General features: G+C 37.1%; 1 protein-coding gene across 2 annotated transcripts; it reads right to left on the bottom strand.

Annotated features, from left to right (window-relative positions):
• Positions 1-5,237: 5,237 nt before the first annotated feature.
• On the bottom strand, positions 5,238-11,563 carry LOC113290212 (cytochrome P450 CYP82D47-like). 2 transcript variants are annotated; one of them, XM_026539796.1, is made up of 3 exons: positions 10,337-11,563; positions 7,229-7,867; positions 5,238-5,309 (listed from the first exon to the last, which is right to left on the bottom strand). In XM_026539796.1, the coding sequence occupies exons 1-2, from the start codon at positions 11,396-11,398 to the stop codon at positions 7,232-7,234; spliced, it is 1,698 nt and encodes a 565-aa protein (XP_026395581.1). In that variant the 5' UTR covers positions 11,399-11,563; the 3' UTR covers positions 5,238-5,309; positions 7,229-7,231. The 2 variants fall into 2 exon arrangements, with proteins under 2 accessions (XP_026395581.1, XP_026395579.1); XM_026539794.1 differs by lacking the exon at positions 5,238-5,309 and having other exon boundaries at positions 7,123-7,867; positions 10,337-11,562.
• Between the last annotated feature and the right edge of the window lie 13,440 nt (positions 11,564-25,003).

Here is a 25,003-nt window from a genome sequence, read left to right as displayed (position 1 = left end):
GAAAACAGTTGGGTCTGGCTTCACAATCCCAATGAAGTCTTTAAGTCGTTCACCTACATGGTTTGGTGAAAAACCTAAGGTTAAAGGAGAATCGACTCTAGTTGCAACTAATATCACGCAGGAGGTGTGGGGATTAGGTTTCCCAGTTGCTAGAGTTCTCCTTTATATAGGTTTCAAATCAGGGTTTGCAATCTAAGTTACCTTGGTAACAAAGCATTCAATATTCACCGTTAGATGAAAACCTGATTAGATTCAAGCTAATATCTTTCAACTGTTAGATCCAACTTAGATTGTCATACACAAATGAAATGTACCTTCATTTAGGTTTGAGTAACCGTACCTAAACGTGTACACCTAGTCGGTTCAACAATAGTTAACCAATGGTTAGCCATATGAGCACTTTCATATCAACCTTATTCATCTTTACCATAACTAGTTCAAATGACTCAAATGAAACTAGTTAGAGTTGTTCAATTACTTAGATCTCATAGAAGTACACAAGACACAATTGAAGCAAAATCAATTTTGATTCCCTTGAATCAATTCATGAACATCATAGCCACGGTTTTCATTCCTTATCATATAAATTTTTTAGTTCATGAACAAACCGATTTTAGAAAATAACCTACTTAAGTATGCAAACGGGTACGCATACCTAAGTAGCCTGACCGAGTTTGGTTACGCCAGTACACATACGGGTACGCATACCAATTCACACTTCCTAACTCCAGCAGAAATTCACGGAACCCAAATTTCCGCCAGTACGCGAACGGGTACGCATACCTAGGTTCCGGACTTCCAACAACCAACCAGTACGCTTACGGCTACGCATACTTAGGTTCCCGGTTTTGGATTTTACACAAATGTGAATACACACTATGTTTATATCCAAACATGATTGCTTGTTCTAAACTCTCATTTCAATCATTGAAACTCTCTCAGAGGATGAAAATAGTTGTTATCCACAAACTATTAGCATCAAAGCGATTTTCAAGTTATTAAAATAATCAATATGACTTTCGTCAAGAGTTAAAGATGAATTTGGTTAAATAGAAAGTTTACCAACACATATTTCGAGAAATGGATAAGCCAGTCAAACTCAGCTCGAAACAGCAAATGTGTATAATTGAAGTCTATATAACAATACGAATTTTTTCTCAAATAGGAGGTAAAGTAGATAGACTTTTGAGTGATACATAAGTTCAAGTCTCCACATACCTTTTGTTGATGAAGTTCCACAAGTTCCCTTGAGTACTTCTTTGTCTTCATTCGATGAACGTCGTGGAGTATAAAGCTCAACTACACTTACTATCCTAATATGAGACTTAGCTATAAGTAGGATAGAAATCAAGACTTATAGTTTTGGCAAGTAAACTTTACAAACGAGCTTGAGATAGCAACGCTTGCGAGTTCGACCGAGCAGTGCTCTAACAAAAGCAAATGCTTGATTTTAGATTGATTAATTTAGTAGGAAATAACTCACTCTCCCAACATATATTTTCTGGAAACCAAGATCCTCCTCCGGCGATCCCCTATTGGTCAGAGGTGTACATCTAAGCAGTACCCTCTTTTCCCTTCCGTTTGTTGTTAGGCTTTTTATGTTTAGTTCTGGGTTTCACCCATCCTTGCAAGCTGCAAGTTATCCACGTCTTCAAGACGGGTGTTTATGTTCTCTTAAAGCATCTTATTTCGACTTAAATGGTCATTTTATGTTAGGTTTACAAGGTTTCAAGTACATCTTCGGCGATCTCCGACGGCTAGAATCTTCGTCGTAAAATTCAATAACAAAAGAAAATCACTCCTACTTTGGGTATCTCTTTCTCAAGAAGAAGAAAACAATCAACAATGGTGGACTTGTGATTCGAAAACTGTTTTCTTCCGGTTCACTCGGTTCTCTATTCATATATTATTCTACTCTTTTACTAATGTTCTTTCTCTTCTCTTGTTAGAATAGTTCGTTTTGTACTTACGTTTATTAAGTCATGTTGTATAGATATCCATTGTAACCTAAATTTGCCATCGACGAAGTTGAGTTATTTATTAGATTTTTTTTTTAATTTAGTAGGAATTCGGAAAAAACAAAAACCTAACTAAACATATGGTTAGGAAAAGAAACTTCGATTGAGATGAACCTAAATTTGTTCTTTGCATATGAAGAAAATATTCAGGTTCGGCAAGGAAAAAATTTTGAGGTAAACCCAAGTTTGTCTAGGTAAAAATTTGATATTTTAGCCATTAACATAAATATATGGATAAGTAGTTTTTAACTTTACTTCATAATTCCCCAAAACTAAAATAGTTCCCTAAAAAATCTCATGGTCCCAAAAAGTCGTGTGAAGATGTTGTTGTTATTTGTTGTGGCCAAGCTTATCGGGTTCTAGTTGCAACCTATTTATTTTGAGGCATACAAAAAACTATTGAGGCATATCAAATGAAGATAAAATAGGATCACTAGGTAGTAATCCTAAAATCTCCTTATCCGCATATTTTTTATTAATGACAAAACTGCCTTTAATCATATTTTTTTTAACTTTTTTTTAAAAAATTTTGTATTGTTTTTTTCTAATTTATTTACAACACACTAGGTTCTACTGACAAGTCATCAGCCAAATCTCTGGGTATTCTTCATATATGACGAACAATGAGAAGTTCTGCTGACAACCAAACCTATGAGTTTTGAAAACATATCTAGGTTCAGCTGACAAGTTATCAGCCGAACGTTACTCTGTAACCGCCAAACTTATTGTTTTTCTTCATAAAGTGAAGTTCGCCAAACTGTTCATCAACACCTTCAAAATGAAAAAAAATGAGCAAATGACATTTCAATTATCAGCCTAACTTAATTTTGTAACCGCTAAAAAATTTCAGTTTTTTATTTTATTTAAACCTAATGTATCAATCAAACACAAGAAAATAAAATATGGAAAATACTTTTTTTATTGTACATTTCCTTGTAATGAGGATTTGGGTCGCGCTCTACAACTTTTCCTGATCAATTCGATTTCTACTTCAAGTATTTCTTATTTTTCACTAATTCGCGATTAGAAGAACAATTACAACCACTACATTTAGTCGATGATGATCAAAATCGAAGTTGGGTTATGATTATTGGCGTCGGGAAGATAGAAGAGTAGGAAGAAAACTTAAAAAAAAAAATTGAAAAAAATTAAAAGAATTAAAAATAAATAAATAAAAAATTAATGTAATCGATGACCAGCTGAGCCTCAACGGGCACCTAGCTCAGCTGGTCATTCCCGTTTCCCAAAGTTTCATGTGCTCCAAGAGGTCCTAGGTTCGAACCCCCAATGGCGTAATATTACATGAATTAATATGGAAGGTAGAGTTAGCTTGTCCCCCTTGTGACACAATCTTAGCCCCCCATCCGCTTCGGCTCCCTTGGCTAGGTTACCCATGAGGCTCGCTGGTAGGATAGCACGACAACCTGTTCAATTAATGTAGTAGTATGTCGTTGGAGCTTAGCTTGTTAGGCTTCCAACTAGTTAATGTAATACTCTTTATTAAAAAAAGTAAATTAATAAATTAATCAGGGTAACTAAGTAATTATCTATCCTATGATATCCCTTAGAAACACAACCTAGCTAGGAAAATCATTTTGTATGCCTCGAGATGTGAGGTATGCCTCAAAACATGCTTCTTCTGGTTTGATATAGCTCAGTGTTGTTAGAAATAGTCCCACATCGCCCATATCCTCCATAATGTAAAGCTTATAAGCCGTAGGCAACCCTACCCTTGCAAGCCGGTTTTCGAGGGTAGTTAGGTCCATGGGTTTCTAAGATGGTATCAGAGCCGGACTCATATGGTGTGTGGACTCCGTGTTGTTTCAGTATTTCGGCATGGGCAGCAATACGTAGGCCACAATCCGCGTGAAGCCACAGTTGGCGGGGTGCAATCCATGTGGTACAATCCGCCTGACATGCTTCAAGTTCAGGGTGTATTCAAACTCGACCCTCTCGAGTTTGAGGGGGTGTTAGAAATAGTTCCACATCGCCCAAATCCTCCATAATGTAAAGCTTATAAGCCTTAGGCAATCCTACCCTTGCAAGCCGGTTTGCGAGGGTAGTTAGGCCTATGGGTTTCTAAGAAGTGTTGGGTTTCTACCGAACAATCAAGGCTGTCCCTCAACAGTCACCCTAAATCAATGTTCTGAACACCGGCCCGGACATCGAACCGGAAAAATTACTGAGTCAAGGATCATTGGTTCAACCAGTGATTCAACCTGGGTTTACTGGGTCGCATATATAAAATGTTATTTAGCCTAATTTACTACGTGTCCACTTCCTTTATCATTTGCCACTAGAAAACAAAACTAGTCATAAAACTCAAGATGACCAAAATTGTGGTACAAAAACCCCACTCAAATTTTGGGATCCATTAAAACTCTATCGTAAACAAAATTGATACTAAAATCCATAGCTAAGTTACGGAAAGAGAAGCAGCGAGTGTGATAGAGGAAATCACCGTGATTCATTATGTGAATGGGGGACAAATAGTCGTAATTAACAATGTAAAGAACATAGCTGTCGCTTTCTCTTCACGTCCCATTCCCCACCGCAAGCACATTTGTAAGTTTTCCAGTCGGTGCGCGAGTTATAACCCGAGAGATGTCACAATCCTTCGACGAAAAACTCATCACAACAAAAATAACACAAAAACCCCATCAAAATAAAATTAACACAAAAACCCCAAATTTAAATGTTGGTTTCATCCTCTGCGCCTCTATCATTCCTACCCCAAACTCCAGATCTCAAGCATAACCCCAGTAATTAAAACTTGTGTTTATGTGATTGAAAAGCTAATATAAAGTTCAATTGTTATCATCTGCATCAAGGAGAGGGGGGAAAATTGGGAAAAATTATATTAATTGTGTTTTTTTTAAAGATTAATCTCTTTCTTCTCTAGGTCTGTAATCTAAACTTGTATGGATTGTGTTTACTTTGTCCATGTCTGTTTGTAAAATTAACTGCTCCTTTGAATCATATAATGAAATGTTGGAATGTTGAAGATTAAGAGGGACTATAGACCCATTGAATCGTATTGGGTACGCTGAATCACGGGTTAACACGGCCGGGTCACTCGGTTGTCACAAAAGAAGCCGTTTTTTAATGAATTTACTGGGTTACTGTTGGAACGGCCCGGAAAGGTGACCGGGTCAGCCCAGTGAAATACCACTTCAATCTTGAACATTGAAGCTCTAAACTGAAATAACAGCTCCAGCTATCGACATTTCACCATCATATACCAAAATATATTCAACTATTATAACATTATCATTTCCGCTTGTATCTTTGGTACTACATCTAGTAAAGTGTGATAGGAAGGCGTGGGCGAAGGTGAACTTCGAGTGGGTTACTTTGGGCATGGTTAAACCTGAACCTTCTGTCATGTCTATTACTAGTCCATTGTCGAAATCAAATGCATGGAGTAGGCGAGCTAGTGTCATGTGTAGTGTCTGAGCAACAAAATTGATCCCTGGGCACATCCTTCGTCCTGAACCAAATGGCATATACACAAAGTCTTGACCTCTATAGTCCAATTTTGAAGCTTCACCAGTACCACCATCAAGTTCTGGTAGAAACCTTTCTGGCTTAAATTCCAATGGGTTTGACCATACTCGAGGATCGCGATGAATTATAAGGAGGATCACGATGAATTAAACACCTTATTGTTTTTCTTCATAAAGTAAAGTTCGCCAAATTGTTCATCAACACCTCCAAAGTGAAAAAAATGAGCAATTGTCATTTCAATTATCAGCCTAACTTAATTCTGTAACCGCTAAAAAATTTCAGCTTTTTATTTTATTTCAACCTAATGTATCAATCAAACACAAGAAATTAAAATATGGAAATACTTTTTTATTGTACATTTCCTTGTAACGAGGATTTGGGTCACGCTCTACAACATTTCTTGATCAATTCGATTTCTGCTTCAACTATTTTTTATTTTTCACTAATTCGCGGATTAGAAGAACGATTACAACCACTACATTTAGTCGATGATGATCAAAATCGATGTTGGGTTACGATTACTGGGGTCGGGAAGATAGAAGTGTAGGAAGAAAACTTAAAAAAAATTGAAAAAAATTAAAGGAATTAAATAAAAATTAAATAAAAAATTAATGTAATCGATGACCAGCTGAGCCTCAACGGGCACCTGGCTCAGCTGGTTATCCCCGTTTCCCAAAGTTTCATGTGTTCCAAGAGGTCCCAGGTTCGAACCCCCAATGGCGTAATATTGCAGGAATTAACATGAAAGGTAGAGTTAGCTTCCCCCTTGTGACACAATCTCAGCCCCCATCCGCTTCGGCTCCCTTGGCTAGGTTACTCATGAGGCTCGCTGGTAGGCTAGCACGACAACCTGTTCAATTAATGTAGTAGTATGTCGTTGGAGCTTAGCTTGTTAGGCTTCCAACTAGTTAATGTAATACTCTTTATTAGAAAAAAAGTAAATTAATAAATTAATCAGGGAAACTAAGTAATCATCTACCCTATGATATCCCTTAGAAACACAACCTAGCTAGGCAAATCATTTTGTATGCCTCGAAATGTGAGATATGCCTCAAAACAGGCTTCTTCTGGTTTGATATAGCTCAGTGTTGTTAGAAATAGTCCCACATCACCCAGATCCTCCATAAATTAAAGCTTATAAGTCTTAGGCAACCTTACCCTTGCAAGCCAGTTTTCGAGGATAGTTAGGTCCATGGGTTTCTAAGATGGTATCAGAGCCAGATTTGGGTGGTGTATGGACTCCGTGTTGTTTCAGTGTTTCAGAATGGGAAGCAATCTGTAGGCCACAATCCGCGTGCAGTCACAGTTGGCGGGTCGCAATCCGTGTGCTACAATCCGCCTGCCATGCTTCAAGTTCAGGGTGTATTCAAACTCGACCTTTTAGAGTTTGATGGGGGTGTTAGAAATAGTACCACATCGCCCAGATCCTCCATAATGTAAAGCTTATAAGCCTTAGGCAACCCTGCCCTTACAAGCATGTTTTCGAGGATAGTTAGGCCCATGAATTTCTAAAAAGTGTTGGGTTTGTCACAACTTAGTGACTGAACAATCAAGGCTGTCCCTCAAGAGTCACCCTAAATTTAGTGTAGGATTTTCCTACAAGGCCACGACAAATGAAATAAAATTAAGAAATATTCAATATCCTACATTTCACCAAAATATATTCAACTATTATAACATTATCATTTCCGCTTGTATCTTTGGTACTAGTAAAGTGTGATAGGAAGGCGTGGACGAAGGTGAACTTCGAGTGGGGTTACTTTGCGCATGGATAAACCTGAACCTTCTGTCATGTCTATTACTAGTCCATTGTCGAAATCAAATGCATGGAGTAGGCGAGCTAGTGTCATGTGTAGTGTCTGAGCAGCAAAATTGATCCCTGGGCACATCCTTCGTCCTGAACCAAATGGTATATACACAAAGTCTTGACCTGTATAGTCCAATGTTGAAGCTTCACCAGTACCACCATCGAGTTCTGGAAGAAACCTTTCTGGCTTAAATTCCAATGGGTTTGACCATACTCGAGGATCGCGATGAATTTTCCACAAGTTAACCAACAAACGTGTCCCTGCTTTCACTTCATACCCACCCACGTTACAGTTTTCAATAGCCTCATGCGGCACGGCCAGTGGGCCAGCAGGGTACAACCGGAGAGTTTCCTTGATGACTGCTTGGAGGTAGACCAGGTCATTGACGTCTCGATCTTCTACGTTTCGTTCCTTGCCAACTACTGTGTCAAGCTCATCTTGAACCTTCCTCAAGACTCTAGGATTGGTGAGAAGTAGCGAGAGAGCCCACGTCAATGACACTGAAGTGGTGTCTGTAGCAGCTAAGATATGTGTCTGCAAGGTAGACAAAACCAAATTCGATTAGTTCATCCATCCAATTAATTTCGGTGTTTGGTCATACCTACCAAATCAAGAGGATTACGTATACTTCAACGGATAAGATTTGGCTCATCCCGAGAAAGAAATAGTAGACAAAAGAAGATAAAATTATTGGTTGCGCTCAACTTGCACTGCCTTCTTCCTTTGCCGCGTGTAACTAAATGTAACAGCTAGTTGTTTGTGCTGGCATCTTTGTAAGATACTTGAACTAACATCTCAAAGTAATAATATCTCTATCTAGTTTCCATCTGGTCATCATGCATATCAAGTTATGTTGCTACTGTAACAATAAAACACTCAAAGAAAAATCTTAGAAGAAAAATGAGAAATTTCTGGAAGGTAAATAAACACTCAAATGAACAACACACAGAAGATAGAGTCACGTGTTCAACACGCTGTCCTTAACACGATAGTTGACTGATACACCTCAAGAATGAGTGATGCTTATACCCTGTGGTCAAGTCGTATCCAGGATAAAACTGCCCGTTGCAAGCGTTGTTAGCACTATAGTACTTGCCCACTCTTACGACCTCAACAACAATTGCGCACAGAATGAAAACAAAGGACCACACAGGGGAAGAAGACGAAAAGAAGAGGATAGTAGCTCTTCTGGACACAAGTTGAAATGAAAAATGTGATCGGTTTATATAGGATAGAAGTGAGAGAGGTCTCATTAACGCGCATTAAATCAATTAGAATTAAATCCAAATGGTTTAAAACGTTCATGCATCACATAATATCGATTTAAAACGTTCATGCATCATAATGTCGATTTAAAACGTTCATGCATCATAATATTGATATAAAACGTTCATGCATCATAAAGTTAATATAAAATGTTCATGCATCATAATGTTGATGTAACGTTCGTACATAAACATAATGTCGCCCAAAGATTTATTTTTGTTTGAACTCTTTTAAGTATTAATTCAAAAATTCAAAAAGAAATTTTGCCAAAAAAGATAAGTCTTGACCCACACCCACACCCGAACCCGGCCCGCGCGTGTGTGAAAATGTGTGATTGCACCAACTAGCCCATTGCCTAAGTCCTCTCCCTCGCACAAAAGTGCTAATAACCCAACGGCCACTCTAATATCAAAAAATTCAATACTTATGGAGAGGTATCATCTTTAGTTTTTCCTATGTGAGACTAAAGGTTCATTCACAAATAGTGAAAATGAACTAGTGTCATAATATTATTATGAACAAGAAGAATTAAATCCAAATGGTTTAAAACGTTCATGCATCACATAATATCGATTTAAAACGTTCATGCATCATAATGTTGATATAAAACGTTCATGCATAATAATGTTGATGTAACGTTCATGCATAAACATAATGTCGCCCAAAAATTTATTTTTGTTTGAAATCTTTTAAGTATTAATTCAAAAATTCAAAAAGAAGTTTTGCCAAAAAAGATAAGTCTTGACCCACACCCACACCCGAACCCGGCCCGCGCGTGTGTGAAAATGTGTGATTGCACCAACTAGCCCATTGCCTAAGTCCTCTCCCTCGCACAAAAGTGCTAATAACCCAAGGGCCACTCTAATATCAAAAAATTCAATACTTATGGAGAGGTATCATTTTTAGTTTTCCCTATGTGAGACTAAAGGTTCATTCACAAATAGTGAAAATGAACTAGTGTCCTTAGAGCAACTGCAGTGGTGCGATCAAAACCAAAGATCAAAGATCAAAAAAAAGATCAAATTTTGGGTTTAGTCCGTGTTGTCACGTAACGGTGGCGATTAAAATTTGGTCGCGCGTAATTTAAAGATCCGCCCCAAAAAAATTTCATCGGGCGTATCTCAAATGTCCGCCCAATCAATCACCAGGCGTACTTTAAGTTTACGCCTCATTTTTTTTTTTTTTTTTTAATTTGAATTTTCATCGGGCGTAATTTAAATCTCCGCCCGTTAACAAGCGTACTTTAAATATACGCCCAGCAACAAGAGTACTTTAAATTTACGCCCGACTATATTAGGATTTGGTATTTGGTCGCGACCAAATATGGTCTGGAATTTGATCTTTGGCTGGGATTTGATCTTTACTCCGTCCCACTGCGTCACGATCTCATCCCAAATTTTTGGTTATACTCGCCCACTGTGGATACTTTTAGTGACCAATAGATCCTAAGTTCCAATCCCACCAAAACCAAAAAACCAAACTATTATATAAATTCATTTTCTCTAACCAGTTATATTCCATAATTTGTATTATGTATATTCTAAAGTATTCATGGTAAGATGGTGCTGCATTCAATGTTAGCTGGCTAGTTTATTGATAAGATGGTCCTGCATTCAATGTTATCAACACAACAGGGAAATCATATCTGATCATAAATGTATTAAGGGAATTGTGTATGTCCAATTAATTAAATATAAGATAATATAGAATTATAAAGTGGGAGTATAATTAACGTACCAAACATGTGGCTTTTATGACAGTGTCCCGATTGTAACCAAAGAAGATATCATCCTTCCCTTCATCAAGAACTGACAGCAACACGGCCATGAAGTCAGTCTCGTCATCATGATTGATGCCTATTGATGGTGGGCTTGATAGTGGTTGTAGTCTCTTATTTTGTCGGTGCTCTTCAAGCCATTTTTCTGCAATCGAGTCCATTTCTTTGGCTATCTTCTTCATGCGTTTCTTTTGTCCATCCACATCAAGCCACCCAAGGTATGGAAGAACATCAGATGCTACTAAAGCGCCTGATAGTTCAAAGAACTCTACGATAGTCTTATGAAGCTTTAGACTCTCTAATTCCTCTTCATTCTGGCAATCCTCGTTTTGATCATTATCTTTGTGGACAAATATAGGCTTTCCAACAACGAACCTCAACACCACATTCAAGGTTAGATGTCCGAACATTTCTGTCATGTCGAGTTTAACAAAATCATCAGCTGCACCTGCAGCATTTTGCCTTATCTGGCTTTGAGTTTTCACCCAACGGGTATATAATGTTTTCACGCAGCTGTTGATCTCAGAGTAGGGGATGTGCTTGAGCGACTCGAGTCGCTTATGTGTGAGTAAGTGAAGAGTAGAGATCTTTCGTATCTCCCGCCAATAAGGACCATAAACCGAGAAAGCAAATATGGCGTGATCATAAGCGAGGTACTTGGCTGTAGCACTAGGTGGACGACTGGCGAGGAACTTGTCGTTGGTGGTGAAGCATTCCTTGGCCACCTCCCAACTACTCACAACTATGGTTGGGTGCATACCAAACCGGACCATGAAGACAGGTCCGTATTTGTCAGACATGTTTGCAAGGGTTTTGAACAAAGGTGTAGATCCTACTAGCTGTGGAAGATGACCCACTATAGGCCATGAACCTGCAACTTCCGGTGGCCGTAATTTGGATTTTGAATTCCTTCTTGGCCTTATAATAGAGACCCATAAATAATAGATGGATAACAAAGCTAATAATAAGCCTGTTATTAGTGGGTAGTACTTCTGTACGATGTTTGGCAAATCCACCTGCATGTTTAGGCGAAGGGTTCCAATATTTATGATGATGATGATAAGAGGATCGGAATATACAGATAGGTATACTTGGGTGATCCGGAGTGTGCTTAAGCTAGTTCCAATAGGAACTTTAGTATTTGATGGTATATCAATGTGAATGAAGAACACTTAGCACTACGGTGCATTCATTTTTATAGAAGAAAAAAAAAGGTATGTGCTTAAGCTAGTTCTGGAAGTAGCACCAACAACCCATGTGTGGAAATTATTATTTGGAAAAAACGAATAGGGCTCAATAGTCGTATTTTTGTCGATATTTTTAATTTTTATGGTGCTTATTAATCCACTGGTAATTAAATATAAAGAAGGTACCAGGTTGGGAAGAAAATGACACCAAACCTTTGGCTATATCTATCACATCCACATGGAAAAGACAGCTAGCTCGAGAGCAACCCACCTGTTAATAATGTTCCCCGTCGCCAACTCGCCATCCGTTTTACATGTTTTCTTTTTTAATTAAGCACATTGAAATTAAAAACTGTTAAGCTAGAAACTGTTTAGCGAATGTATTTATCATTGGAATTTTTGAATTCCATACATTTCTTAGGCCGGTTCCTGTGGCAAATGGCTAAACCCTCCATTTGTCATGCCAGCTGGCTTGGTAAACTGGCCGAGCCATTACGGGAAATAAATTAAACGATTGAGTCCCCACCGAGCGGTCGAGACTACACCGCTAGTCGACCGCTCGGTGTAGTTTACACCGTTAGCGATTTAGTCTCCATCGTTCACGGTCGGTGTTCCACCGGCTATAAATACCACCCTTCCACTCACAAATTCTTTTTTCTTCTTTATCTCCTAGAGAATATAGCAGAGCGATTTCTTAAAAATGAGTAGTACCAAAATAAATAGACAAAGGAAAAAAAACAGGAAAAGTTGTTGTAGATAGTGATGTTGTATGGGTTCAAAATAAAGAGCAAGAGTTCGCAAATGTTAGGCAACTGGTTGGAGCTGGTGTAACATTTATGCATTTATCTAATCATCCCGAGCGAGTTCTTTTACCCAAAGTAACAGGTGGGTGGTATGAGCTAACCGAAATTTATGAGTTACTCCCCCAACCTGTTCAAGAATCCTTGAAAAAATATCCTTGGCAGCGTTTATATTTCACGAAAGGCAAAAATCACCGGACTCAAATTGTGTGAGTTCTTTATGAACGTTGGTGGGGTTACTTTGGGCATTGTTAAGCCTGATCCTTTTGTCATGTCTATTATTAGTCCATTTGACTCAGTGTCAAAATCGAATGCATGGAGTGGGCGAGCTAGCGTCATGTGAAGCGTCTGACTGGCAAAGTTTATCCCTGGGCACATCCTTCGTCCCGAACCAAATGGTGTATACACAAAATCTTGACCTTTAAAGTCCAACTCAGAAGCTTCACCAGTACCACCATCCAGTCGTGGAAGAAACCTTTCCGGCTTAAACTCCAATGGGTTTGACCATAATCGAGGATCACGATGAATTATAAGGAGGATCACGATGAATTATAATTAACACCTTATTGTTTTTCTTCGTAAAGTGAAGTTCGCCAAACTGTTCATCACCTCCAAAGTGGAAAAAATGAACAATTATCATTTCAATTATCAGCCTAACTTAATTCTGTAACCGCTAAAAAATTTCAGTTTTTTATTTTATTTAAACCTAATGTATCAATCAAACACAAAAAAATAAAATATGGAAATACTTTTTTATTGTACATTTCCTTGTAACGGGGATTTTGGTCACGCTCTACAACTTTTCTTGATCAATTCGATTTCTACTTCAAATATTTTTTATTTTTCACTAATTCGCGGATTAGAAGAACAATTACAACCACTTCATTTAGTCGATGATGATCAAAATCGAAATTGGGTTACGATTACTGGGTCGGGAAGATAGAAGAGTAGGAAGAAAACTTAAAAAAAAATCGAAAAAAATTAAAAGAATTAAATAAAAATTAAATAAAAAATTAATGTAATCGATGACCAGCTGAGCCTCAATAGGCAACAAGATCAGCTGGTTATCCCCGTTTCCCAAAGTTTCATGTGCTCCAAGAGGTTTCAAGTTCGATCCCCCAATGGCGTAATATTGCAGGAATTAACATGGAAGGTAGAGTTAGCTTCCCTCTTGTGACATAATCTCAGTCCCCATCCACTTCGGCTCCCTTGACTAAGCTACCCATGAGGTTCGCTGGTAGGCTAGCACGACAACGTGTTCAATTAATGTAGTAGTATGTCGTTGGAGCTTAGCTTGTTAGGCTTCCAACTAGTTAATGTAATACTCTTTATTAAAAAAAAGTAAATTAAAAAATTAATCATGGTAACTAAGTAATTATTTATCCTATGATATCCCTTAGAAACACAACTTAGCTAGGCAAATCATTTTGTATGCCTTGAAATGTGAGATATGTCTCAAAACAGGCTTCTTCTGATTTGATATAGCTCAGTGTTGTTAGAAATAGTCCCACATCACCCAGATCCTCCATAATGTAAAGCTTATAAGTCTTAGGCAACCTTACCCTTGCAAGCCAGTTTTTGAGGGTAGTTAGGCCCATGGGTTTCTAAGATGGTATCAGAGCCAGATTTAGGTGGTGTGTGGACTCCGTGTTGTTTCAGTGTTTCAGAATGGACATCAATCCGTAGGCCACAATCCGCGTGCAGCTACAGTTGGTGGGCCGCAATCCGTGTGTTACAATCCACCTGCCATGCTTCAAGTTCAGGGTGTATTCAAACTCGACCCTCTCGAGTTTGATGGGGATGTTAGAAATAGTCCCACATCGCCCAGATCCTCCATAATGTAAAGCTTATAAGCCTTAGGCAACCCTACCCTTACAAGCCGGTTTTCGAGGGTAGTTAGAGCAACCACAATCATGAGACAGACCAAATACCAAAAGCCAGACTAAAAGCCAAAAAAATTTGGTATTATGGGTGTTCAAGCGCAATGGGGGACGACCAAAATTTGGTGAAGCGTAACTTATACGAACACTTGGTGCAGACGGAACTTATACTCACGTTTCTTGACCCAGCGTTCTTTAAAATATGCGTCTGAATGAAACGGAGTTATTACGTGCGCCTGATTGAGGCGTAGGTATAGTTCACGCTTAACATGGGACGGCGATGGGAAGTGCGTCTACTGGGACGGAAAAGTTATGTGCGTCTGATACATACGGAGATAGAAAGTGCGTCTGGGTAGGGCGGATATGGAAGGTGCGTCTGTGTTGGGCGGACATAGAAAGTGCGTCTAGTTCAGGCGTAGATGGATTGTGCGTCTGTGTCGGGCGTTTATTAAAAATCCGTCTGAGTGGGGCGCTTATAGAAGCAGCGTCTGTGTGGGGCGTTTATAGAAGCAGCGTCTGAGTGGAGCGTGCATAGAATATCCGTCTGAGTGGGGCGTTTTTAGAAAGACCGTCTGGATATATACGTTATTATCTCTTCTCCTCCTCTTTTTACATAACCTATGTTTACAGAAGAAAAAAAAAACGACGACGAAACCTAAGTAAAAATCTAGAGCAAATTTTCTTCCTAAATCTCATGTGATGGCCATTAATCTATGTTCTTGTGAAAGAAATGAGTAATCTAATTCGTTAATTGGGTGCGGGGAAATTTGATTGAAGATTAAAGGTATGGTTTTTATTCCTAAGTAATTAGGTTAATTAGGCGTAATTTTCTTGATTTGTTTTTGGGTGGAATTTGATTTCTTTAAGCATAACAGATGTTGATTTGTTCATTTTCTGCTGATTTGCTAACTCAGTTGTTGCAAATCTGTTAAAATGGAGGGTATTGTTGTACTGCTGAAAAAACAATCACTAACTTGTATTTATATCGTGCTCAGATGTTGAGCAGAATAACGTCGAGATTTGCACAAGGAAAAAAGATGAATAATAAGAAACGCAAAGGTAAAGGTCCAATGGAGCCTGAAATAGACCCTAATGTTGGAGATTTGGAGGTTCCAGATACCGGGTTCGATGAAGATAGCGAAGATGAAACAACACCTTCAGTGGTATCCCTAGAAAACTACAATTTCCTGGAAGATAGTGACAAACACGCTTCTACAGATATTACATATTCAAGCGATCCAAAATTCAGGTACCAACATCGTGGTTCACTCTTCTCGGTCATTGTTTATTATAAGGAGATAACAAAACATAGTCCAAAAATTAAATACATTATCGACAAGGCAGGATGGGGACGTTTATTAGCCATGGAAATAGGAAAAGCATCACACCCAGTGATTGATTATCTTGTTGAGCGTTGTGGGATACAACGCATACTTTTCACTTCCCTTTTGGTGAAATAGGGAAGTGAAATAGGGAAGTAAATACCACCCTTCCACTCACAAATTCTTTTTTCTTCTTTCTCCCTTAGACAGCAGACCAGAGCGATTTCTTAAAAATGAGTAGTACCAAAATAAATAGACAAAGGAAAAGAAACAGGAAAAGTTGTTGTAGATAGTGATGTTGTGTGGGTGCAGAATAAAGAGCAAGAGTTCGCAAATGTTAGGCAACTGGTTGGAGCTGGTGTAACATCTATGCATTTATCTAACCATCCCGAGCGAGTTCTTTTACCCAAAATAACAGGTGGGTGGTCTGAGCTAACCGAAATTTATGAGTTATTCCCCCAACCTGTTCAAGAATCGTTGAGAAAATATCCTTGGCAGCGTTTATATTTCATGAAAGGCAAAAACCACCGGACTCAAATTGTGTGAGTTCTTTGTGAACATTGGTAGAACACTTCAAATACTTTTTTTTCAAGGATTTCGAGTGTGGTAAGTTTTATTTCTTCCATTCAATAGTTTAATTTTTAGTTCAGAAACACTCATTTAGTTTGATAAAAATTTTAGTACCACATACAAACTTTAATATTATGACCATGTTGTTATTAGGGTTCACACAGTGTGATTTGTATATGTTGAGAATAAAAAGTGACGGTGTCACAGTACAATTTAACCAATTAAGGTGGATATCACAAGGAAGATGGAAAGAATTACTCCCCTTGTACGCAAATGATACTGAAGGAAAACCAGGTTCAAGACAGATACACTCATTTGGATTAAGAGTGTCTGGGTTGAAGGATTTTTTGACACGTTACCATGGCAAGGGGATAAACAGAGATGAAGATTATCCCGAGCTTGAACGTATTTTTGTATTATAGATGTTAGGTCAAGTTTTTTTCCCCAATGGTAGCTCAGTGTCATTAATTGGTTTTTTGAAATCTTTAGAAGATTTGACTGAAGCACCAAATTATGATTGGGGTTCTGCAATTTTAGCTGAGCTATACATGTGTCTCATTGATTGCTCAAGTAAGAAGACAGGTAGCTTAAATGGATTTTGGGTCGTAATTGAGGTAAGAATTATTTATTAGATTTATTACCGAGTTGTCAAACTAGTTATGAATGTACTAACACATCAATTTTCGTCAATGTTATTTTTCAGTATTGGTGGTATACTTACTTTACTGTCGCCGAACCTGATCTTCATGGTAAACGATTAATTTTTCTAGTCGTGTACAAGTACAAAGTTGAGAACTGGGTTGATCAGATTATTGATGGTCAAAATGTCGCTGCTATGCAAAGGATGCAACAACTGTGCATAACTAGTGTCAACATTAGGTCAATGCCGTATTCAGTAATTAATGAGTTCCATGAACCAACGACACAAAACATGCTACAGATGAGCCTTAAGCGACTTGTGTTTTACAATCCAGTTATTGGTCAGAGTATTTGGTACTACGGAGAAAGACATTTGTTTCAGCTACAAGGAAGAAAGGTAAAAGCTATCAACCCATTTCCAACTTCACTAATTTCATATGATGATTGGATAAAGTTGATAAACAATGGACAACCTTGGGAAGAAGCTGATGATTTGATCCAACAACCAGAAAATGAGTATGATTATTTCAGTTGGTTTCAGAAGGTATGTAAGCTGAATATTGTTACTCAATCACAAAACTTAGGTAGTTTTGACTTTCCAGCACTAGGCAATTTGCCAATTTGTTAGTTTGTTAGTTGTTATTTCGTGGTTTGTCTAAATCGTTAATGTAATTGCACTTTTGTTTGATAAATAATAATCTTCGTTTAAAGTTTTCTACATAAGGTAAAATTAAGAACTTAGAATTGATAAGCTAGATTAAATTGGGGCAACACTTTTAAGATTTCATAACAACTTGCATATCGGAAATTCTCTCCGTTGTCAATGATCCACTTTTCATGACATCTTAGATCAATCTCCAGAAGGGTTTCACCACTTCTCATGTTTCGATCCTCTTCCCTTATCATACCAATATACTTGTTAACATTCTTGGAAATTACGGAGAACCGAGCACCCAACACCATCGAATTGCGATTGTAGATGTTCGTTGTTTCTTCTTCAAATTTCATTTAAACGCGTTCCCAAAACGAAATAAGCCGTAATGCGCCATCAATGATTGGATGATTAGTGTATAAAACATAATTCATGCAGATGCATTCATCTTCAAACGTGCTAAAATTGCGTTGTTGTGCAACTCTCCAACTATTTGCTCTTCTTTATTTATTTTTCACACTAGATCGAAGTGTAACTCTTAGATTTTCAGTCTCATGTTCCTCTTCTATGAATTGAGTCGTAGACATGTTTTGAGCCATTGGAAAATCTAATAAAATATGAAGAAGGTGTGAGTTAAAATGGTAGAGGAATGTGGTATTTATAGGGGGAAGATTTATGGCCGTTGGATCAGATTCTAATCTGCGTTGTAAACTAGACCGACCGGTCTTATAAAAGCCGGTAGCGGTGGAGTGAAGACCTAGCGGCGTAGACTTGACCGAGCGGTCGGTGGAACCTTGACCTGGCCTGGCTAAGTGGAAAATTTGCCTTTTAGCCAGGCCACTTTGTCAGCTCCATAGTGGGTGCATAAATGGCGAACTCTTTGGTTTGCCACACCCATAGAAAGGGGCCTTACACAAACTATCCTCCCCGGTTTACAGGTGGAATCCACTGATTCGCTTAGAATAAAAAAATAAATTGGATTTCATAAATATTCGTTATTTTTTCTGTTTTACCCTTTAATTAATTCCCAACATAAAAAGTATATTAATTTACTGAAAATAATATCCATGCATAATAAATAAGTGTATATTTGAAAAAAAAAGTCATTTTAAAACTAAAATTCTACCTATTTAATGGGACGATCAAAATCCGTAACTCTACCTTTATAGGAGATGAAGGAAATACAAGTTACAATCTTACAACTGTTGTACGGCTATAGTCCATGGATGTGCGGGCCAATATAGTAGCTAGGTTCTTATTCCTATTTAATATAAAGGACTATATCTATGTAACATATACTTTGTCTAATGAATGAAATCTTCTTCTCTGTTTGCCTCTTTATCTTTTCCATCCACTGCAATACGTTATCATACACGAAACTACCGCAGAGCTAGACTAAATTGGTCGTTGTTTTTCTTTCTTTTTTTCATACATGGATGATTTACATCAACGCAGTTACGTAATTATCGTCAAGCTAATATTGGAATTGGTGGAATCAAACCAGCTAAGTTGGATCTATTTTTTATTTTTTTATTTTGTTTTGTTCCCTATTTTTAATTTTGGCAAATCTCATAATCAATTGACGTTTATATGCTTATGTTGTGATTGATTTTGTCATAATCAATTGATGTTTATGTGCTTATGTTTTGATTTTGGAAACCAATTGATTTTGTCATAATCAATTGGTTGTAGTATGTGTGGGTTTATCTAAGTCATTTAGATTTTATAACGATACATATACATCTCTTTCTGATTACGAGGAAGGATGATATTAAAAAGAAAAAAAAAAGGATTACGAGGAAGGAGACCTAGAAAATCCTGAGACAATTCAGAGACAGAGAATCTCGTCGTCGGTAGGAATTCTGTTTCCGGTCCAGCTCATCCAACCCGGTCCGGTCTAGCACATCCAACCCGGTCCAATTTTTCTGTGTTGTTCAGTTTAGTTCCGGTTATGGGATGTGTGCGACCAAGGATGTACCGGTTCAGCATATATACAGTGGGAACCAAAATGTGAGGTATGTAACTAATGCGAAGTCTTTATACGGAGTATTCGTTGGGCTTATTTACCTGTTTTTTAGAACATAATGCGAGGACTTTACACTGAATATTCGTTAAGCTTATTTACTTGTTTTATCTAGAACATGCCTAGTTTTGTTGTTTTTTTTTGTCTTAAAATAAGTCCATATCATATAAACGGTCAACTTAAATTATGAATGTTGATCTCGATCATTAAGAATTTTGGTTTTATTGTTATCTTGTTCTATTGAATATGATATTGGCTATAGTTGAATGATTTTTTTTCAATTGGTTGTACCAACTCGATTCCAATGTATTCACTTGGGATTTAGAAGTACTTGAACACCATTATTGGATACTTGATATTTCCCCCCAAATTTGAATGTTCTGTGGGATGTAATCCACTTGCTGGCATAGTGAAATATGTGCAGGGGGACATACGTATCATGAGACAAAGATGTGCTTTTGTCTTTGGTAGTAATAACACCAATACACAAGTATCAACCGAGTATGGGATCAGCTAAAATGTAATTGTAACTCCCATCATAAATAAAAAGAGTTGAAAATGCACCTGGTCATAGGTATTAGTATATACAATGTAATGTGTGTATCATAGTAGCAACTAATTTTCACATCAACTTTAATGGCAACAAGAACTTTTGCCGGGCCAATTGACTATCTTATTGAGTTGAACTAGATCCAATGTCTGCACTTATGAAATGAAAACACGAGACATAAATTCTTTAAAGCACTTGAGATATATTGGGTGACACGTAATATATAGTCACTCTAAAATACTTGAGTTGAATCCCACTTTTATTACGTACTAAGGCCACACCACTTATTAAAACTCTCAAGACCAAAGTGTCTAACTCATAGTTATTTTTCTTCCACTAGCTTAAGGAATTTAAATTAGTTGTTGAACTATTTCCTTATAATGTGACTACGAGAGTTTACAGAGAAACAAAGTCTTGATCCACCAAACTATCTATCTACTATATCAAAATCTCTACATGTACCAAGAGATAATCACACCTTCTTAAATTCCACAGAAACCCATGCAAGTGGATATCATGTGGAAACTCACAATGATGAGAATGTAACTGAATGTATCTTTTATAGTCTCTAATGTATTAGAGAAACTAGTGAGTCATTCTAGTGAAATATAAATCACTATAGTATTTGGATTATTGAATCCATATTGACTCCGACAATGAAATATTGGGAATCGACTCGTACAGGCTTTGAGCATAACCATAAATCCACTTTGGTTGTGACATGATGATCGTTTTGAAATGACTCATACGAGTTATAGTTCCCAAAAAAATTTACGTTTGGAAAACTACTAGTACATATTATACATGTAAGGGATCACCAACCCTTGTAAATGCTAGCTAGTGTACATCAAAAGGACTTGATGGTTATTGCGTATTTGATAGGATCAATGCAGACCATCCTATACCCTATGGTCTCATAAAGGCTACCATCAAAGGTTACATATGGTGCTTAAGGCATGGTTATGCGTACAAACCTACCTTTAACTGCTTGGGGAATATGCAATATTACACGCATCTTCACTTATTCATTTTAGACCCACAATTGGTCAACCATTCTTTGCATACCAGTTGGTAACTGGATATAATCCTGACATTTTTTTGTTCTTATGCACTTTTGGTTGCACTAATTATGCCCTTACGACTCCACATCTTACTATGATGGGTCATCAAAATGATTAAGTGACTCTGTTGGACAAGAATTTCTAATAATTATCCGCATTTTTAAAGCTTTTGACAGGCGATCTCTCAACCGCTAATCTGCGGATAGTCACTCTAATGGGATATTCTTCCCGTTGTTAGGGGGAGACAAGAAAAAGTATTTTCCAAGGGAACGACATGGAATGTCGTGGTGTGTTCCCATTTTGTCTTATATAGACTCATATACTCCACAAATGGAATTGTGAAGTGGAAAAAGGATTATCGATTTTCGGAATGTACACTGATATCGGTAAACTGAAGAGATCACACATACCAACTGCAAACGTGCCTGTAAGGTTAAAAATCCTTAGTAAAGGATATGCACCGTAAAACTAAGGTGTAACAACTACACTTGGTGGAAGTGTGGTTGAGGCCATGGATCCATAAAGAAAGATGGAGAGACCATTAGGTTCGATCAGTGCTCACCTAGAAAGGAAATAGGTGAGTTAGGCACAACCTAATTCATCTGAAATCATCTCATAAAATTGTCTCTAAATATGTCCATGAATCAAACGGGAGGACGCTCTGAGGTTTTAAATGATTCTAGAGAACAATGAAATCCTAACAGATTATGAGAATGCACATGAGTCAATAGAAGGATCATGCATGCACAATGATGATATAATCCATAAATAGTTGCTCCAAAAGTAGAGCACAATGAGATCGAACCATGCTTTATTTTGATTAATTTCATATAAAGAGCATATTTGGCCTACGCAATCCAGGTAGAACTTAGTTCTTTGACAAATATACGGGTATTTGGTGTGGTAGTGCTAACCAACCAAGTGTAAAGCCTGTGGGACATATGTGGTTATTTGTCACAAAGTGTAGTGAGAAGAATGAGGCCTTAAAGTATAAAGAATCACCTTGTGGCGCGAGGTTTCTCACAAACCCCTGGATTGAATACTCTTTTGAATATTATAATTTTCAGTTAATCAGTTTGCTTGGTATTTTCAAAAGAACTTGAAACATAGTAAATGCGGTTATATCTTTGGAGATTTAGACTCAAAAATATTTGCAAAAGTGCATGATGGCCTTTTGATTCCTAAGTCGAATGACTCTAAACCACGGAGTGTGTTTGCAGTTATACTGGAACACTCACTTATTGATTTAAACAATCAGGCGGATGTGGTATACCCGTCTAAGTGACTATTTGATTGGGAAGGGATAAACAAGTATGGTTTTATGCCATGTGTATTAAATAAGTTCCTGATCAGAATTATATCCATCTATGTCAACGGTATGGACATGATAAGTACTCCTAATGGAATAAGAGATCTTACAATCTATTTAAAATCTGAATTTGAGATGAAAATCCTGGGAAATCTCGATCTTATCTATGTTATGAACTAGAATACCGAGCTTGTGGTACATTATTCCACCAGTTTGTATATTTCCATTGTCAGGAAATTTAACAAGGACATGCATCCTGCTAGCACTACCATGATTAGTCGAGTTCCAAACGTACATAAATGACCAGTTCGTCTAAAGGAAGATAACGAAGTTGTGTCGGGTGATGAACTTTCCTTATCTAAGTATAATAGACGCATTATTGTACTTAAGATAATGTACTCGGCCAAATATTACATCCTCCGTGAACTTGTTATCTAGATATAGCTCAGTACCAACGCAACGTCATTGGAATGGTATAGTGAATGTAATCATGTACTTCAAAGTAACCATTGGAATAAATTTGTTTTATCCTTGCAAAGACATAAAAAGGAATGCTAACGAAAGTTCAATCCAAAGGTTGTTGATTATGAAAGAACAACATATCTTCTCCAACGAAAGTAATCAGGGGAAAAATGGTAGACTATTTTCTGAGTCATTACCGATATTCAGTTTGAAAAGTGACTAAAGGAACTGTCTAGAACAACTCTGAAAGTAATCAGGGGGAGATGCCGACATCAGGGGGAGGATCCAAGGATATGATGTCGACATATATTACTTCGAAATTGAAGTTGTGTTGTACTATTTTTCCCTTCGATCGAGAATAGTTTTTCTCAAAGAGTTTTATTACTCGACAAGGTTTTTAGCGAGATAACACTAAAAACATCAAGTATGTTAAACATTACAGACTTGAAGATCGCGTTGATATTACTGAAAATATCTGAATCAAAGAAATGAAACGCGACAGTCCGTTAAGTAACGTAGCTTCCAGAATCAACAACATGGCCTTATAAACATTCAAGTCACCAAAGTAAAGTGTGATTAAACTCATTTTGACTGAATTAGACTAATGAAAATTGTCTGACATCAGGGAGGAGCATCTAATGGTGTGTTGAACTATTTTCCTTCACCGAGATTGATTTTTCTCACAGGGTTTTGTTACTCGGCAAAGTTTTTAATCAGACAACAACAAACACCGGGAATGTAATTTTCCAACTAAGGCTATTGTCTTTCACACAAGGATTTTCTGCCTTAGGAGTTGTGAAGCAACTAGTCAACTTCAACAAAGCAAAGTGATCATATGCAACATATCACCTTTACTTGCATCTTTCATGTTGTACTCTTTTCCCTTCGTCGAGGTTTTTATCCCACTAGGTTTTCCTTGTCAAGGTTTTAATGAGGCAATGTATATGCATCTAACTGTGTTCTAAGTTTAATTAATATTGTACTCTTTTTCTTTAGTTCAATTTTTGTCCCACTGGGTTTTCCTGACAAAGTTTTAACGAGGCAATTAACTTAGACTCGGTAGTATTTAAAGATCGTGTTACATGTGATGAACTACATGTAAAATATGAGACAACATGTGAAGTATTACATGTGAAGAATTGTACCAAGGTTTTGTCCCACTGGGTTTTTCTTTGTTAAAGTTTTAATGGAGCAATTGTCTTAGACATAATAGTCATCAAGAAGAGAGCTACATTTGAAGACCTGCATCCAAAGCACTGTATGTGAAGTACTGCATATGAATTTCTATTGGACCGCACAAGGGGGAGTGTTGTAGGGCTTTATCCCATGGATGTGCGGGCCAATATAGTAGCTAGGGCTTTATTCCTATTGTATATAAAGGACTATATCTATGTAACATATACTTTCTCTAATGAATGAAATCTCCTTCTCTGCTTGCCTCTTTATCTTTTCCATCCACTGCAATAACAACTTAATTCATCTAGACATTTTATGTTTGTTTTCTTATAGATATTTTTTCTCTTATAGATACATTAAATCAGAGGTAATATGCGGGAATAATGCAGTCAACGAGAGTATTTGAGCATTACATCCTAAAGTCATGTGTCCAATTACACATACTTACCTCTTGAAGTGTACATTGAACCCGACATTACACTACACTCTCCATCTACGTCGTCGACCAATATGGACTGCTTCTTTTATTTATATTATCAGATATATACTTTCTCTTTATTCATTTTAACATCATATTTTTACTATTAAATGTTTAATTTCCAATTTATTTTTATTTTTTGGTTCTTCAATTTTTTTTCTAATTTGATTTTTATTATTATTCAAAAAAAAAATTGTAGTTTATTTTCTTTTTAGAAATATTATTTTTCTTCATAAATTTTTTTAATAGATTAAATCCCTTGTTATTATCATTGATCCTTTTTTATTTTTCTCGTAATTAGAAGTTAAGTTAAAAATTTGAATTTTGTATTATAATCCATTTTATTTATCTAATGGATATCCTATATCAATTTCCATACCAAACGCTAGATATTGACTGCTCCATTTCTGGCCCTACAATGTCGTTAGACCTAATTCCACTCAACCTTTTCAGTGCATTCAATCTCCTCTTACTTTTACCTCAGACAACCATTTCTAATGATTATTCAACTCCTACGG

Source organism: Papaver somniferum, chromosome 6 (assembly GCF_003573695.1).
Source record: "Papaver somniferum cultivar HN1 chromosome 6, ASM357369v1, whole genome shotgun sequence".
NCBI lineage: Eukaryota > Viridiplantae > Streptophyta > Magnoliopsida > Ranunculales > Papaveraceae > Papaver > Papaver somniferum.
Note: the sequence above shows the minus strand (reverse complement) of the source record. Positions and strands in the feature narration are given on the sequence as shown.